The sequence below is a fragment of the Xenopus laevis genome, chromosome 2S (genome assembly GCF_017654675.1).
Source record: "Xenopus laevis strain J_2021 chromosome 2S, Xenopus_laevis_v10.1, whole genome shotgun sequence".
NCBI classification, from domain to species: domain Eukaryota; kingdom Metazoa; phylum Chordata; class Amphibia; order Anura; family Pipidae; genus Xenopus; species Xenopus laevis.
The window spans coordinates 107,866,294-107,882,087 of NC_054374.1; the positions used below are offsets into that span (position 1 = coordinate 107,866,294).

The window sequence follows — 15,794 nt, forward strand, 5'->3', positions numbered from 1 at the left end:
CATTTCAATGTATGATATTGCTGTCAGCTGTGCTACCTCCTAGCAACAATCATTTTCTTGAATTAAAATACAGTTGATGGAAACAAACTGCTAGAAAGATAAACCCAACCTGCCAATATAGAAGTACAGAAGTACTGTATGACATCTAACCCTTCACCCGTGCTGACAGACAGAACAATGATTGTATTTGCTGAATGGGTTTGTGAGTCACACACTAGCTGGGGCAAGAGAAGGAGGTGTATGTGAAAGGAGGAGCTGGAGAGAAAGGAGGGCTAGAGAGGAAAGGCTTCCTGTTGCAGTATATTCCCTGTTGTGCTAAGTTTACTAAGTCCTGTAAAGTCTGCGGTGACGAGCAGAGCAGAAGTAGCAGGCTTCAGTGCCGAGAGGCTAAGAAAAGGGATTTATTCCAGCCTTTAGCAATAATGTTCTACCAAAAGTTGTCCCATGAATTCAGGCTGAAGCTTCATGGAGGAGAAATAGGACTTTAGGAATTGTGAATCAGTCTTGCCTGTGCTGATTTTGGATATTCTGTGCTTAGTCTCCACCCGCAGCATGAAGAAGCCAGATCTGAAGGTTGTGCTGCTGGGGGACATGAATGTGGGAAAGACCTCCCTATTGCACAGGTATATGGAGAGGAGGTTTCAGGACACTGTAAGCACAATCGGTGGAGCTTTCTATCTTAAACAGTGGGGGCCCTACAACATCTCCATATGGGATACTGCAGGTAACCTAAATGCTACAAGACACTTCCATATTATTGTGATATGTGCTGCAGTTTCTCCATTGCATTTGTTACAGTCCAGAGTGCTGTGTTGTTTTTTTCTTTTGACTGTTTATGTTGTGTAATCTGTTAATGTGGGTCTAACAGAATGCACCATGCTAACACACTCATATATGTGTGTATGTTTTAAACATGTAGGTGAACGCCCATTAATTTTAAACCTTCTTGAGTTGCAGTCCATTTGTCATGTGTCGAACGTCTGCTCCAGTATTCTTCCTTTACCCAACTTACTGCTAAAATATATTATGGCACCAGATAAAAATATTGAAGTCCACATTAGCTTGCTTGTACATACTTTTACTACATACCTTTAAGTGCTGCTTTAAAAGAATATCTTTAAAGTGTACCTTTAAATATACATTGACATTAGAAATAATTCATAATATTAAAAGGCAAAATAAAAATCAAGGTATTATTAATGGCCATTTAATTTACACCAGAGTTTTTTTTTACTATCATGATTCCAGCTGTAAAAAGATAAGGCACCTTCCCTGGCAGTCGCTCAGGTAGATGTGAGGAATGACTGGGATAATTATGCATGTCCAGGGGGTGTACAAATGTTTCTGTTTCTAAATCTGTTGGGAGGTATATTAATTAATGATTTTTTAAGTCGTGTTTTGTTTACTGTGGCTTATTTTCAGTTCTTGTTCATATGTATAGTATGTTATAATATGGTGATGCATTTTTAGATGTTTTAAAAATTTTACATTGATACATTTAGTTGATACATTTGTTATCTTTGTCTCTGCTGAGCAGATTCTCTGAGTTTCATTAAAGGCAGCTGTTAGAATTGATACAATAGTTGCTAATATTCCAAAGATACTGCTGAGAAATGTATCAACTATGGGCTTCTACACACGGGCGGTTTTTCCTGCACTCACCTGCTTTGCGCTTTCTTCCGTTCAACCACAGTGGAGCGCAGTAGACGCACTCAATTATTGTGAAGGGGGTTGAACTCCCACAGACGCATGTATGTGCGTAAAGCAGGTGAAGTACAGCATGCTGCGTCCCACCTGCATTTGGCGGAGTACAGCCCCCTTCACAATAATTGAGTGCGTCTTCTCCTGCGCTCCCCTGTGTAAGAGCCCTAAATGTAGCAAATTGTAACAGTTCAGAATAGTCCTGGATCACTGAGCTGCCAGACTGAAACACTAGAGACAGGAACTGTAAACTTCAATTTTGGGAGAACGGTAAAAAATTAAAGATGGTAAGCAATTGAAAAAAGTCTGTTTATTGTGAACAATCTGAAAACTACTGAACTGAAAAAAGTGTTTGGAAGGTGAAAAACCCCTCAGTCACATAAGAAATTTAAAATAATAATACACATTTAAGGGTCAGTCATATCAGAAATTTAAAATATTTATACACATTAAAAAAATCTGTCCAGAATCTGCAAATAAAATCATTCTTACCAGCAAACCTATCTTTGAAGAGAGTTGTGGATAACATTTGCTTATCAGCTCACAGGCTGATGGTACACAGGGCGTTTTCCAGCATATCTCAAGTATTGGAGAAATGGACCAAATCACCCATGCCTCCGCTCATTGTCATTATTAGACTGAAAATATAAATATAATCACTCCACAGGTGTTTCATCCTACAAACAGCCCTATTTACCATCAGCCTGCACCTGACAATAATTCCAGGGTTCTTTTAGGGCTCGCATTTTTTCTGTGTTCGGCACCTACACGCGCCTGTGTGAGTACAGCCCCATTGAAAACAACCTAATGTGTTTATTCCTGCACTCCCCTGCGGCTGAATGCAGAAAAACGGAACGCAGGGGGGCGCAGCTACAACCGCTCGTCAGTAAGAGCCCTTAGCGGGTTGCATCTGTTGTCTCAATTGACTGAATTGAAGTGAATCAATCACTAATGGCTCCATTTACTCAGTGCACCATATGAGAGTATTCTGACACAAATGCTTGCCAACTTGTGTATAATTTACCAAAATGGACACAAAGTAGCTTCCGTGTTGGTGCATTGCCTGCAAGTTGCATTACAATTCAGCATGGTGAATAAAAAATATGGTCATTTCCGTCTGAATTTTTTTAGATTGCGTTGCATTCATATTGTATTATAAAAAAAATCTACGTTTTGAAAATCAGCCCATATGACTAGCTAAATTATTATTATAAATATTATATTTTTTATGTATTTTATTAAATATTGAAAATAATGATTCTGCTGTTAGCCATTTGTTAGTAAAGCTGCCCAGGAATGTTATGTACATGTTAAAACCTTGCGTATGTGCATCATGCCAGTCTTTTGTAGTCAGGTATTGCGTTAATAAATATTTACTTTGCTATAAGCTAAGCTTTTAATGAGTGGATTTCATTCTTTTCATTCCTTCCCAGATTAACTGTTTGTGATCTGGGAAAGAATATTTAAAAGTAGTGATGGGCGAATCTGACCCATTTCGCTTCGCCAAAAATTCATCAAATTCATTGAAGTCTATGGGCAATTTTGTTTTGAAACGCAACAATTTTTTTCACCCATTGGAGTCTATGGGAGTATTTTTCTAATAGAAATCTGGTGAAAAATGTTGCTTATCACTAGTTAAAGGATATCCTATTAAAGCCACCCCCAAGAAACAACATAAACAGTGAGGCAAACAAGGCAATTTTGAGTTTTTTATGAGCAGTTCGTAGATCTGTGGGTGGGGTACAAAACATATGAAATTGCCCTCAGTTCACTTACCTGCAAGTGCCCAATACAGTTAAGTTACAGATATTTATTGCTAGAAATACAACATTGAGGGACTGCAAGAGAGTTTAGAAATTGTTTTCCAATTATTTTTAGCAATGTAGTTATTATAATTGTTTTATTATTGATTTTTTTCTCTCCTATCATTTTTTTTTAACATTAAATAAACCCAATAGGCTGGGTTTGTCTCCACTAAAGACTAATTATATCTTAGTTTGGATCAAGTACAAGGTACTATTTTATTATTACAGAGAAAATGGAAATAATTTTTAAAAATGTGGATTATTTCATTATAATAGAATGTATAGGAGACATCCATTCTGTTATTCTGAGGTTTCTGGATAAGTGAATATATATTTCCTGTTGAAATTAATTAACATTCTATAGTTCTTTTTGATCACCCTTGTACTGTTGCCTGCCTTGATTAAAAACTGAATGGGGACAGATAGTTTTAGATAGTTTACCCATTTTCAGGCTCAAGTCTGAAAAACGTAAAAAAAAAATTGTATTTACTTCCATTACTTTGCTCATGGCACCACAGCAACCAGTTGTTCTATTTGGAGAACATTGCAGGAAAGCAGTGAGCAGGTTTGTCTCTGTATTTGTATAATTAGCCTCCTCAGTAAGAAGAAACAAATCAGCATGCTGCTTTCCTGCAGTGCAGAACTCACCACTGATCATTCCCAAGTTGTATAGCCAGGGGCTGCTTACAGATTTGTGCACACAGTAATGGGAGTGGATAGAAGGGATATATGTTGCATATAACGTTTTTTTCAAGGAAGTATTTCATTACAGCAGCAAATAGTAGGTGTTTTATTTGCAAGCAATTCACATAGAATGTGTTACATTCACACATTTTGCCTAAAATAGTATATATACTCATCAGAGTCAATAAGAACTAGTGGGCTTTTGATAGATAGCTATTGGTTCTTCAACAAGCTGCTTGTCTGATCATTTTCCCCCTATATCAGCACTTTAAGGGTACTCAGTAGTGCAACTGGAAATTGAAACATGTGAAATATATAGTTGTACATATTCTAAAATGAAATCAAGATAAACATTTTTAAAATCATTGATACTGTTGTCACTGCTTGTGCTTAAAACACTACTTACTTTGTTTGTTAATCCTGCCCTAAAGCTTCCTACTTTGACAAATATTCAACATCCTACTAAAGCTCGAGCCCTGGTGTCTTTGTTGATGAATAACTAATGGGAGCTGTACAGTACTTGTTACAGATACTGACTGGAGAGTCATTTGGTGTCAGAAGATATGGTATGCACTTAGGCTCCCACAACACTGACTCACTGTCAGTTTATGAAAAGCTTATGTGCATTTGTTTGTACATCAGTCAAGGAACCTGTTGTAAAATAATGTTTTTTTTTAATTTGGCCATTTCATCCCTTCCCATGTTCTGCCCAGCTGATTCAAAGCAACATCTGTTTGTTTTAGTTCCCTTTTAAATGGTCTTAGAAGGGAAACTTTTAGCTTAACAAATAGTTTTGTATCAGATGATTCACACATGGTGCCTGTTGTCACTTTAAAAAAGAACACTTATGAGAATTGCGTTGCATGTAGCTCTGTAAAAATGTATGATATGCTAAATCCGGTGATTCATCTTGTTGCCACATATAAAGGGAATCCCACTAAGTCGTTTAGGATACAATTTTCATAAAATGCAGCAAATTTTCTGGAACGATCATTGCAAGCATGCCACACATTACTGATAAGAGGAGTAACAAGTGAAATGAGCAACACATAAAGGGGTTATTTACTAAACTACGAATGCAAAAATAACAAAAGAATTGTGATTTCTTTTTATAAAATCGGACTTTTAAAAAATCACAAATTTTTCAGAATTTATTAAACCCTGAGGATGGAAAAGTCCGAATAAGAAAATCCGGCATCTCAGACCTGTCAAGGTTGTATATAACTTAATGGGAGAAGTCCCAATGATTTTTTGAGTTGCGCTGGGTTTCGTGCAAAAATCTGAGTTTTCGGGTTAAAAATCCAAAAAAATCGTGAAAATCTGATTTGTTCCCGCAAAGCGAATTTTCTGTAAAATGTAATAATAAATAAGCGCAAGAAAGCTGAGCGGATTTAATTGAAGTTTGTAGCAGAACATTTTGAGATAAATTTGGACTTTGATATATAACCCCCAAAATGTTAGACCCTTTGGAGGAGTCATAGGAAGTTAAAACCTCTTTCCAACATAAAGAAAGTTAAGGAAATATTGGTATTATTCTACACCCCAGTGGAAAGCTACTGCTGGAAATAGTCATGCATTATATCCAATTCCAATTGTATGTAGCTTAGGTGTCTCCTGGCATGCTATTAGATTGGGTAAGTGCATCACCCAACTCCTTGCTTAGTGATTCTTATATTGTCAAATATGTAAATACCATAAGAACAAGTACTGAATTCCAATCCTTTGTGCAAGGAAGGAGCATTTGTAGAGAGAGATCTAATGATAAGTTCCAGCAGGGAGTTCCTAATTGTTTGAATTTAATAGAGAGACAATATTTCTGAACTGGAATTCATGGATCCTGGCCCACTCCCAACCTAACCCGACTAAGCACCTCTATTTATAGAACCACACCCGCCCCATCTCCAACATTATGAAGCGGTGGGGCAGGCTCGTACCTATAAATGGAGATTGTCAGAGCTGGAAACTGGGCAGAAAAAGGCTATGGGGGGGCAGGGTGTAAGGGAGAGCTCAGTCTGAAGCCACCAGGAAATCCTGTGCTAATTTGTTCCATAATCCTAGGTGTACACACCTTTGGAGTGGGCAAGGTTAAAAGAGAGCTGTAGCCAACAATAGAATGTTCATATGATTGAATCAAATCACATACATAGCTTTAGAACCTTCCAAGTTAAAATGTATGTAACAACTGAAACAACGTGTGTGAGATAAATATTGAAATGCACCAGTGGGGAAAATGAAGCAACTGCAACAATGTTTTCCAAAGTCTAATAATAACTAGTGTTGCTATGCTAGTAACATATAGCAATCAATAAGCAGTTACTACAGTTTTTACACTGGTCTGTGTGCATGTTCTGCCCCGTTATCTCTGCTTCTTCATTGTGTAATGGATGGCAAGCAGCCTTAAGCAGCGAGGCTTTATTATCCATGTCATTTTCCAAATCAGCATGACATGTGGAAAAGATTGTTTTCCAATCAATCACCTCCTCAATAAAGAAGTAACAATAAGTGTGCTCTAAAAGCAGTAAGTCATTATTTGTATGGCTTTTATGTTGTCCTTTAATTACACACCAGTAAGGTAAATATTTAATGAAAAGTCAACGCTAATGGTGTAAAAAAATGTTGTTCTCTGGATCAGTCATTGAGGCTAAAGTTCAAAAGTTTCTCTGACATAAGCATCACATGAACAGTTGTCATAAATGTGACCAAGGGAAGTGTGATATTTCTCACTCACAGTGTGATGCAATAGGACTTGCTGCATACAGTACACTGCCACTCTCTCCTAGTGTGACCTTTCCAAATAATATCAGCAGAAGAAAACCATAGACCTCTGTTGGACTGTAGCTGCTAATAATCATATTCTGTACGTCTCACTGACTTTTAATCACTGTTTTATCTGCAGAACTACTCTAAAGGTGGGCATAGATGCACCGATTATTGTACAAAAGATATTTGTAAGATAATCAGTGCCTGTGTGGTGGGAGACAAGGAGACTGATATTGGTAAAAAGCTTTGGATATCAATTATCTTGTTGATTGTACAGGACTGAAAATTTATATTTGCTGAACAATTAAAGGAAGATAAATTTGGGTAACAGACTGGCCTTATTGTGAAAGGGGCATGGGGGGTGGGGCATGGGTTTACAGGAATACAGGGCCCCGCTACTTTATACAGCTAGTAACCTATGAAGTATTAGTAAGGACTTTAGCCCTGTAGTATGTACCCAGCATGTACAAGGAGAGAGCTGAAAACTCACCCAGCTTATACAGGAGTCACCTGGATTTAAATACCTTGACATTTCCCCTGTTACGTTGACAACTCTGCACTGATTGTGGACTGTTAATTAACCATTAGCCACCGTGACATCATCATGTGCTGTGGATACTAGGAACCCTTTCTCTGCCTTAGCATCAAGCTCAGTGTGAATTACACCCAAAAATATAAATGTTCCTAATAAAAGAAAACATACTTCTTTCTGTTATACGTTTATTAAAAATATTCAGTGCCTTTAAAGTTATTTGCAGTGATGCTGCTGCCATGAGGCAAGTTGAGAAACTTGCCTCAGGCGGCAGCAGCTCCCTATTTACTAGGGGTCGACAAAAAGCCGCTCCTGGTAACTTTAAGAGCCAAATTTCCAGTCATTAAACCAGAAATTTGTCTCTTCTGCAGAGAGTGCAATTGCCCCCCCTCCTGAACCCGCACCTGCACAAAAAAAACGCTGGGGAGCGAGGGGGCAGCATCTCAGGAGCCGCCTCAGGCATCAAGAGGCTAAAGCTGGCCATAGATGTTGAGATTTTTAAAAGATCAGATCCTGATCGTGCGACCACGATCTTTTCAGAACAATCGTACGAATTTGCCATCAACTAAAAAGACCAATTTGCCAGGAAAACAAAGGGGAGCTGCCTGCTTGACCCTGCAAACACAGATAGATTGCACTGGGTCCGACAAAGTTTTTTTGACCTGGCTGATCAATTTCCTGACAGATGTCGGCCGAAAAATCGTAAGATGTATGATTGTTCGAATCCCACTAACCGCACGATAATTTCGAAGGATTGGTCGGGCTTCCCTAAAATCGGTCGTTCGGCAAGAAGAATCGTCGCGTCTATGGGGAGCTTTAGACTTGCCCCTGGTTATTTGTTACTATAATTGCTATTGAAAGCAGCATTTGCTTATCTGCTGGTTATTATTTTCTAAATAATGTTGCAAAAGTCTGAGTTCCCTATCAAAGACAGATCTGTTTATTAGCTGCTCTGTCTTAAATTGTTTCCACAGTCTGAACCATCTTGGACTAGCATAGAAATAAGACAAATGCTGCTTTCAATAGCAATACATATACAAATAACTTAAAAAAAACATAGAAACATTGGAATGAATGTGTATTAGATTTTTGCCTAGAATCATGTTTTCTTTTGTTAGGTTCAATTTTCTTTTTTGGGTTTACATTCCCTTTAGAATGGCTAGATCTATTTTTGGCACCTGCTCGTCTCGCATGATTTATATTTCAATACACCTTTGCCTTTACACACCCTAACACGTACTGGCTAACACAATTTCTACTTTCCATAAATAGATTGCTGTATACCTCAAAGATCATAGTCATTAAGGGGGGAAAGAACAGATTAAAATAATATAGTGCAGTATTTAAAATAGATTTATTGCACATACATTGTTAAATTGTTTTTTCGTGCTTATTTACACCCACAGTGTTCATAAATGTATTCAAATTATGTGCACCAACTTAGAAAACATTGCACAGGGATTAGCAATTTTCTTAGAAAGTGAATGGCTGTTTCTTCCTAAACAGTGCTGTGTTAATATAAACCTATGGTGTTTGAGGTATACAGCATAGTTGTAATAACATTATGACTGTACCCTACATGCCTCTGATTGGCCCCATCTACCCCACTTTCTGCCTAGTTTTTGGGGTCTGCTTGTCAGGTCATTCCCTGTGAATTCAAGACATACAGGATTTACATAAATTAATTGTTATGCATCAATATCAATAAATCACCTTACAAAAATCTTACAATTTAGAACTTTAAGTAAATGTATACACAGAGAAACCTCAATTTTATGTCACCTGATTTTAAGTTTTGCCTCATTTAAATTTTTTGTGGTTCCACCTATATATCATGCACAACATATTTTCCAGATTTTACAATTTTTTTTACTGGTCCCTTGAAAAAAACATAAAATGCGGGTTCTACTGCATGGTGAATTTTAACTAAAATGCGGTTTTATGTAATGAATTCCTTGTATAGTTTACTAGTACATGCATTAGAAAATAGTGGTAGTCACTGGTTTTCCCCGTTTCTATCTATTCTCATGTTGTGGCTCAATAGAACCACTTCCTGCTCCCCCAGTCTTGGGCAATACAATACAATACGGTACATTAACAAATCATTTTGGGTCTCTGGTGAGAAACTATTTAAATGTGGTAAAAACTGATTAGTAATCCAAGCTTCACTTCCCCACACAATATGTGCATTTCATGAAAATGTTTATGGCAACACTTTTACAGTTTCAACTTTAATTTTAATGAACATATACAATTCAGCGGATCTTCCTGCTTTTATTTCTGCTTTTCAGTATTGAATCTGCTTTTCAGTATTTTGCAGTTATCTTTAAACCAAGCGCTATGAAAAAAGCTATAAAAATAGCAGATTATTAGCTCTGGCAGCTTCAGTTAAGTGTACAATACAAGCAGTTCTTCAGGCCGCTGCACTTTAGACTGTTGTTGCATGATTTGTTGTGAATGGAAAAAAACTCACTTTTAAAATCATTCCTAGGAGCACCCAGTTGGAATAGCCGATTTAATATGGATTTATTTATTTGTATTTTTTTTATTAATAGTAAAAGTTGACCCAGTCTTCCATGTTTCTTTCCCATGCAGCATTTTTCTCAGGATTCCAGTTTCATTATGACACTTCAGGTCTCTACAAAATTTAGCTGCCCCCACTTGATACTAGTGTGGTGTCATTGTGGATGCAAAAAACGGAAACTGTTTTTTACTCCTGGTCATTGTAAAGTGTAGGATTTTATTGCATTGTTGGTTGCCAAGGCTATAATAATGTGTATGTGCGGGGGTGTATAAATATACACAATTGTTCTTTTGCTGCATTTTATAGAGATGCCAGCACCATTTTTTTTCAATAAGATTATAATGTCTTGTTTGTCTGAAAGTACTTGGCTTAATTTTAATCATAGATTTTCTCTCATTTCAGGACGGGAACAATTTCATGGCCTGGGTTCTATGTATTGCAGAACAGCCTCTGCAGTTATCTTGACCTATGATGTTAGCAACATGCAGAGCCTTCTGGAACTAGAAGACAGGTTTCTGGGACTGACTGACACAGCTAGTGACGACTGCATCTTTGCTGTGGTGGGGAACAAAATCGATCTCACTGATGACTATGACTCTGAAAATGAGCTTGAAGGTGAAAGACCCCGTACCTCCAGCAAGATCCATAGACAAGTGAATTTAGAGGATGCGATTGCTTTTTACAAGAGAATTATGAAATATAAAATGCTTGATGAGAATGTTGCCCCAGCAGCAGAGAAGATGTGTTTTGAGACAAGTGCAAAGACTGGATACAATGTCGATGTTCTTTTTGAAGGTGTTTTTAATATGGTCCTACCTCTGATTGTGAAGAAAAAAGCCAGTGGACGTGAGGAGACTGTAAACCTTGCACAAAGTAAATCTGAGAATTCAAAAAATAGGTGCTGTTAATCATCATCTGCAGATATAGTTTTTAAATGTAGTCCAACATTTCAGAAGTAGCTGATTGGGGGATCCTATCTAAATACAGAAGGCTCCATGGGTAACACAAAACATGCAGCGCACTCATATGGGAATATCAGGAGTCCTAAAGTCTATTAAGGGGCCCCTGTTGCCAAAACATATTATCCCAAAGCAAAGGTGTGGGCTAATAGAGCCCTCACTCCAGTTGGGGGTAACAGGGTTTTTTTTCTTTTAAATTGCCCCCGCCAGTGCTAGGACACTCGCATCAGGAAGCAGCTTCCAATTTGAGTAACCATGTCAGTCACAGCGTATGCACATGCTGGTCAGAGGTCATGCCACTTGTGATATCATACTCATAATTGAGCAAATTTCGGCACTCATACGCATGCATGTACCCCAACATGGCTACTCGAACCGGGAGTTTCCTCCTGGTGCAGGAGGGGGGCAATTTAAAAAAACTGTTATCCCCAACTGGAGTGTGGGCTCTATTGTTTTTTGGCAACAGGTGCCCTTTAAGTCAACCCCAAGATTTTACCTGCCTTCTGTGGTAAGGCTCCTGTATCTGCTACATATTATTGAGGCAAAATCCAACCAATTGGTGGCAATTCCACCATGGCAGCTATATTTTGATAAATGCAACAATTGCTATGCCTTTCTGCAAGATTACCTGTATAAAAGGAGGACGAACATCACTGAGCCTATAAAATTTAATAAAAGAAAATTATTACTGCACAATTTCAGTTTTGGAATTTGATTTCTCACTTTGGACAAAAAACTTGCTGTAAGTCATGCATATACTTGGAAGGAAGATCGGATGAACTTTGCTCCTTGAGCAAATAAAGCCAAAAAGACAATGTCTTGTTCATGCTAATAAAGCCGTTAATTAGAAATTGGGTATTTTAGTAGGAAAACTCAAACTTGTTTATATGGTACAACATTTTGTCACATTCCTGGCTAAATTCATAAATGTTTTAAAATTTCAGGACCCGCAATCCCATATAATGTTGCATAGTGACCCAAAAGGAAACTGGTATAACCAGCCCTGTATAGATATATATAGTAGTAGTTATATTTCTGATACTAATTTCCACTTTATTACAGTTAACTGTTTTTCCAGATGTATGCACTCAGTACTAGGCTGCAGATTTGAAGGAAATATATTTGTGCACTGAGAAAAAGTCCTTACTGTATGTCTGTCCAGCTGCTGAACTAATGGCAGGACAACCAGTGGCACACTTAACATTTCTAGTCAGGCTTCTTGTATAAATGTGTTGACTAAAATATAAATACTTTATAAATTATTTGTTGAGCTTCTGTTTTTAAGGTTTCATTGATGCTGCTTAAGTATATACAGTATATATATCTTAATAATGTGGAAATAAATTCTAGATTTCTAAAAAGAAAAATGCTATTTTCTCAAATTGAATGATTTTGTGTTTTGGATAGAGATACATACTTATAACACAATGTAAAACAATGGATACAATACAACTGATTTAGTACATTTTTTTATTCTGATCCTGTGCAGGCCTCCCTAAAATGTTTTGCTATTTTATAGGGTTTAAAGAAGAAGGAAAGGCATTTTTACCTGGGGGTGCCAAAAGTTAGGCACCCCCAAATGATTGCATTTACTTACCTGACACTCGAGGGCCAGTGCTCCTATCAGCAGAAATCTGCACTGGCCTGGGGTTATTCCTGCGAGCACCATGGAGCGGTCCTCTTCTTTCTTCAAATTTCCCGGGGCAGATACATGCACAGTAGAACGAAATAGGCAGGTTTTTCGTTAAAGTTCAGCTTTTTGCTCTAATGCAGAAGAAGCTGGAAGAGGATCACTTCCTTGGTTCTTGCTGGACTAACCCCGTCCCGGTGCAGTTTTCTGCTGCCTGGGGTGTCAGGTAAGTAAATACAATCACTTGGGGGTGCCTACGTTTTGGCACCCCCAAGTCTAACATGCCTTTCCTTCTCCTTTAACACATTAAAATGTTCACCCAGTTTGGATGTGAATAGCCCAAGTTAAAGCTGGCAGTCTGCACATTAAGTCCACATTCATTGCATAACTTTAATAGTAATATTTTTTTGAACAATAACTTTAACAATGATTCCCCAAATAGTTGATTAAATATGAAATTGTCCTTATAGTAGTCATCCGTGTGTTCAGTGCTTCTCAACAAGCCGCAGTCCCCGTGCCAGATTCCAAGTAAATCAAAAATAGCCGGAGAGCGCACCTATATGTTTTAAAAGGTTTTCATTTTTATTTCGCAGACACTCCTGCACAACATGTTTCGGCTACAACAGCCTTCATGCACCTGATGAAGGCTGTTGTAGCCGAAACATGTTCCCCAAATAGTTATTGACCTATTGGTATTGTGGTAGCTATTATGGCACAGTGCCTACAAATTAAGTTGTATGACTGTACATAAAATATATTTTTATACAGTAACACAATACCTTGTTATCTTAACTCTGTCTAGTTCTCTGATATAGTCCCTGTTTCAGTCCTGGTATAATGTCATGGTATTTGCTATGTATACTTATCTCCAGAACAGTGGTTTATCAAGTGCAGGTATCAAGCAAGTGCTCTTCCACTCAGGAAAAGTATTCATATCCTTAACCAATGTTTTAGTTTATATGCATAAATACAGTAGAAACCTCAGAGTTTATGTATTTCCAGAATTGTTGTCATTTGTGCTAATTGCGGTTTTGCGTATTTAACCAGAATTTGCACCATTTAATGCAGCCTCCCAGTAAACATAAAATCAGCATTCTACTGTATTTGCTTCCTACAATTAATATGTTGTAGCAACCTTATGCTGAAATATAAGTCTTTTGGGTAAGTATGTACCAGTTTTGCACACCTTTGGGAGCACATTTGTCCCCTTTTATAGGACAATTTGCTCCTGGTTGTTCCCAAGAGAGTTGGAGGATGCTTATGCATCTCTGTTTTCATGTAGTGCCACAGAATCTGGTACTGTAGGAAAACAAAACAAGTATAAATCAAAAATTGCAGAGAAGGATTGTTCAAGTTGTGGTGAAAGAATGTCAACTGACAGATTAAAGCCTTCACAAGGTAAAAAAAAAACTGGTTGAAGACACAGAAAGACCACACTGCTGAAAGAAATCTTGGCTGAAGTTTGCCAAAACACATCTGAATAATCTGAAACAATTTCTTGAGTATGTCATTTGGACAAGTTTTTTGCATAATCAGAATATCAATTTTTTTAGAGGGGGGGAAATGCCTCCAGAGAAAAGAATACCACCCCAAACATAGAGGAGGTTTGCTTGTGCTTTGGGTTTGCTTTACTGAGCATCTTGAGTCACTCACTGTATAACCTCATGAAATCAGGAGATTAGGAATTAATGCATTTTGGAGCGCAATATTGAAGCCAGTGTCTTGGTCTCCATTACAGTTCATAGGTCTTCACCTGGAGCACAATTTGAAAAGCACCCAGGAATAATGAAAGGCAAAACAGTGTACTGTACTTCAGTGGCCAATAATGAGACCTGATCTAAATCGTATTAATTGCTTGTGGAAAGATAAAAAAAACAGTTGAGAAAAGGGAGAACTGGAGCAGTATGCAAAAAAAGAGTGGTCCAATCTAGAACAGTAGAGAGATGTAGAAGGCTTATTCATGGTTTTAGGAATGACTTGATTTTAAGTATTCTTATACATAAAGAAACAATGCAAAGTTACCCTATTCCTACTGCATCACCTGTGCATGTACTGTTATAGGTAAGGACCCGCTTATACTTTTTTAGTTGTATCACCACAATGTCAATTGTTCCTAAGTATACAAGTTCTTTTTACATACATACAAAGAATTTCTAGAACAGGAACCAAGAAGTCTGTGGCTGCCACAGTGGAACAAGCATCACTATAACATTTTGGTTCTAGAGGCATTGCAGCTGTAGAGGGGTTAGTTATTAGCATTCATGTCTAGCACTTTCTGTCCTTATCAAAGTTTAATCTGCTTAAATAGCTTTAGTTGTACTCAACAGCCTGCAGTGCTGACTGTGTGGGTAAGTAATCTGCATACCACTGAACATTCCAAAGTCATACAACAAAATGTGGCCAGGAAAGATTGTTGCTAAATAGATATTTTCCTGGAAGAAATGTTGCAACTTTGTGAAGACATGAATGTGAAAGCACTGGGATGTCATCATAATATCCTATTGTTCTATGACCCCCTACGTTCTGCTTTACCCATATATCCTGTTTCCTCTATCTCCCTCTTGCAAGAAATGCTACCACCATCTGAATACATTTCTCCATCCACTTACCTTTTTGTTCTATGTTTTCAAATATTTTATTGAAGTTTTACCATAAAACACTTACCTTTCTGCCTTTCTGATTGTTTAAATGAGTAGGCAGCCGAGGCATGTGGCTAGGGTGCAATGGAGGGAGGTTGAATGGGCATTATGACAATTTTTTGCTGCTTTTTCTAACTCTGACCTAGCAATGCATCGATTAATGAGCAGTGGCGTGTTGTGATGGCAATTGTCTTGGGCACCAGAAGCTTTTGGCCCGGCTCTGGGATTCACCTGAGTAATGGTATTACATTGTACTGTCATTATTGCCCCATTAGGCCACATAGGCCTGCAGAGGTCACAGAGTTGAAGAGGATGATATTTCAGTGTGCCTCTTTAAATACAATCCCCATACAAAATAAGGTCAGTTAGCTGTCCTTGGGGTTATGTAATACAGGAAAAGGCACTAAGTTTGCCCACAGGCAGTAACCAATAGCAAGTAGACTTTCCTAGTGACCTGTTTAAATGTAGGCATCTTATTGGTTGCCATGGGTTGCTGCTTCTGGTCAAACTTAGTGCCTTATATTATATATAGGGACGAGTGTGGTAGAATGCACAAATGT

The 15,794-nt window shown here is 37.8% G+C and overlaps 1 protein-coding gene across 1 annotated transcript; it reads left to right on the forward strand.

Moving 5' to 3' along the window:
- The first annotated feature begins 342 nt into the window (after positions 1-342).
- On the forward strand, positions 343-11,658 carry rab20.S (RAB20, member RAS oncogene family S homeolog). The gene is given in 2 exon segments (NM_001094265.1): positions 343-724; positions 10,409-11,658. Coding segments are annotated over 2 exon segments (678 nt in total). The 5' UTR covers positions 343-552; the 3' UTR covers positions 10,915-11,658.
- Positions 11,659-15,794: the final 4,136 nt, after the last annotated feature.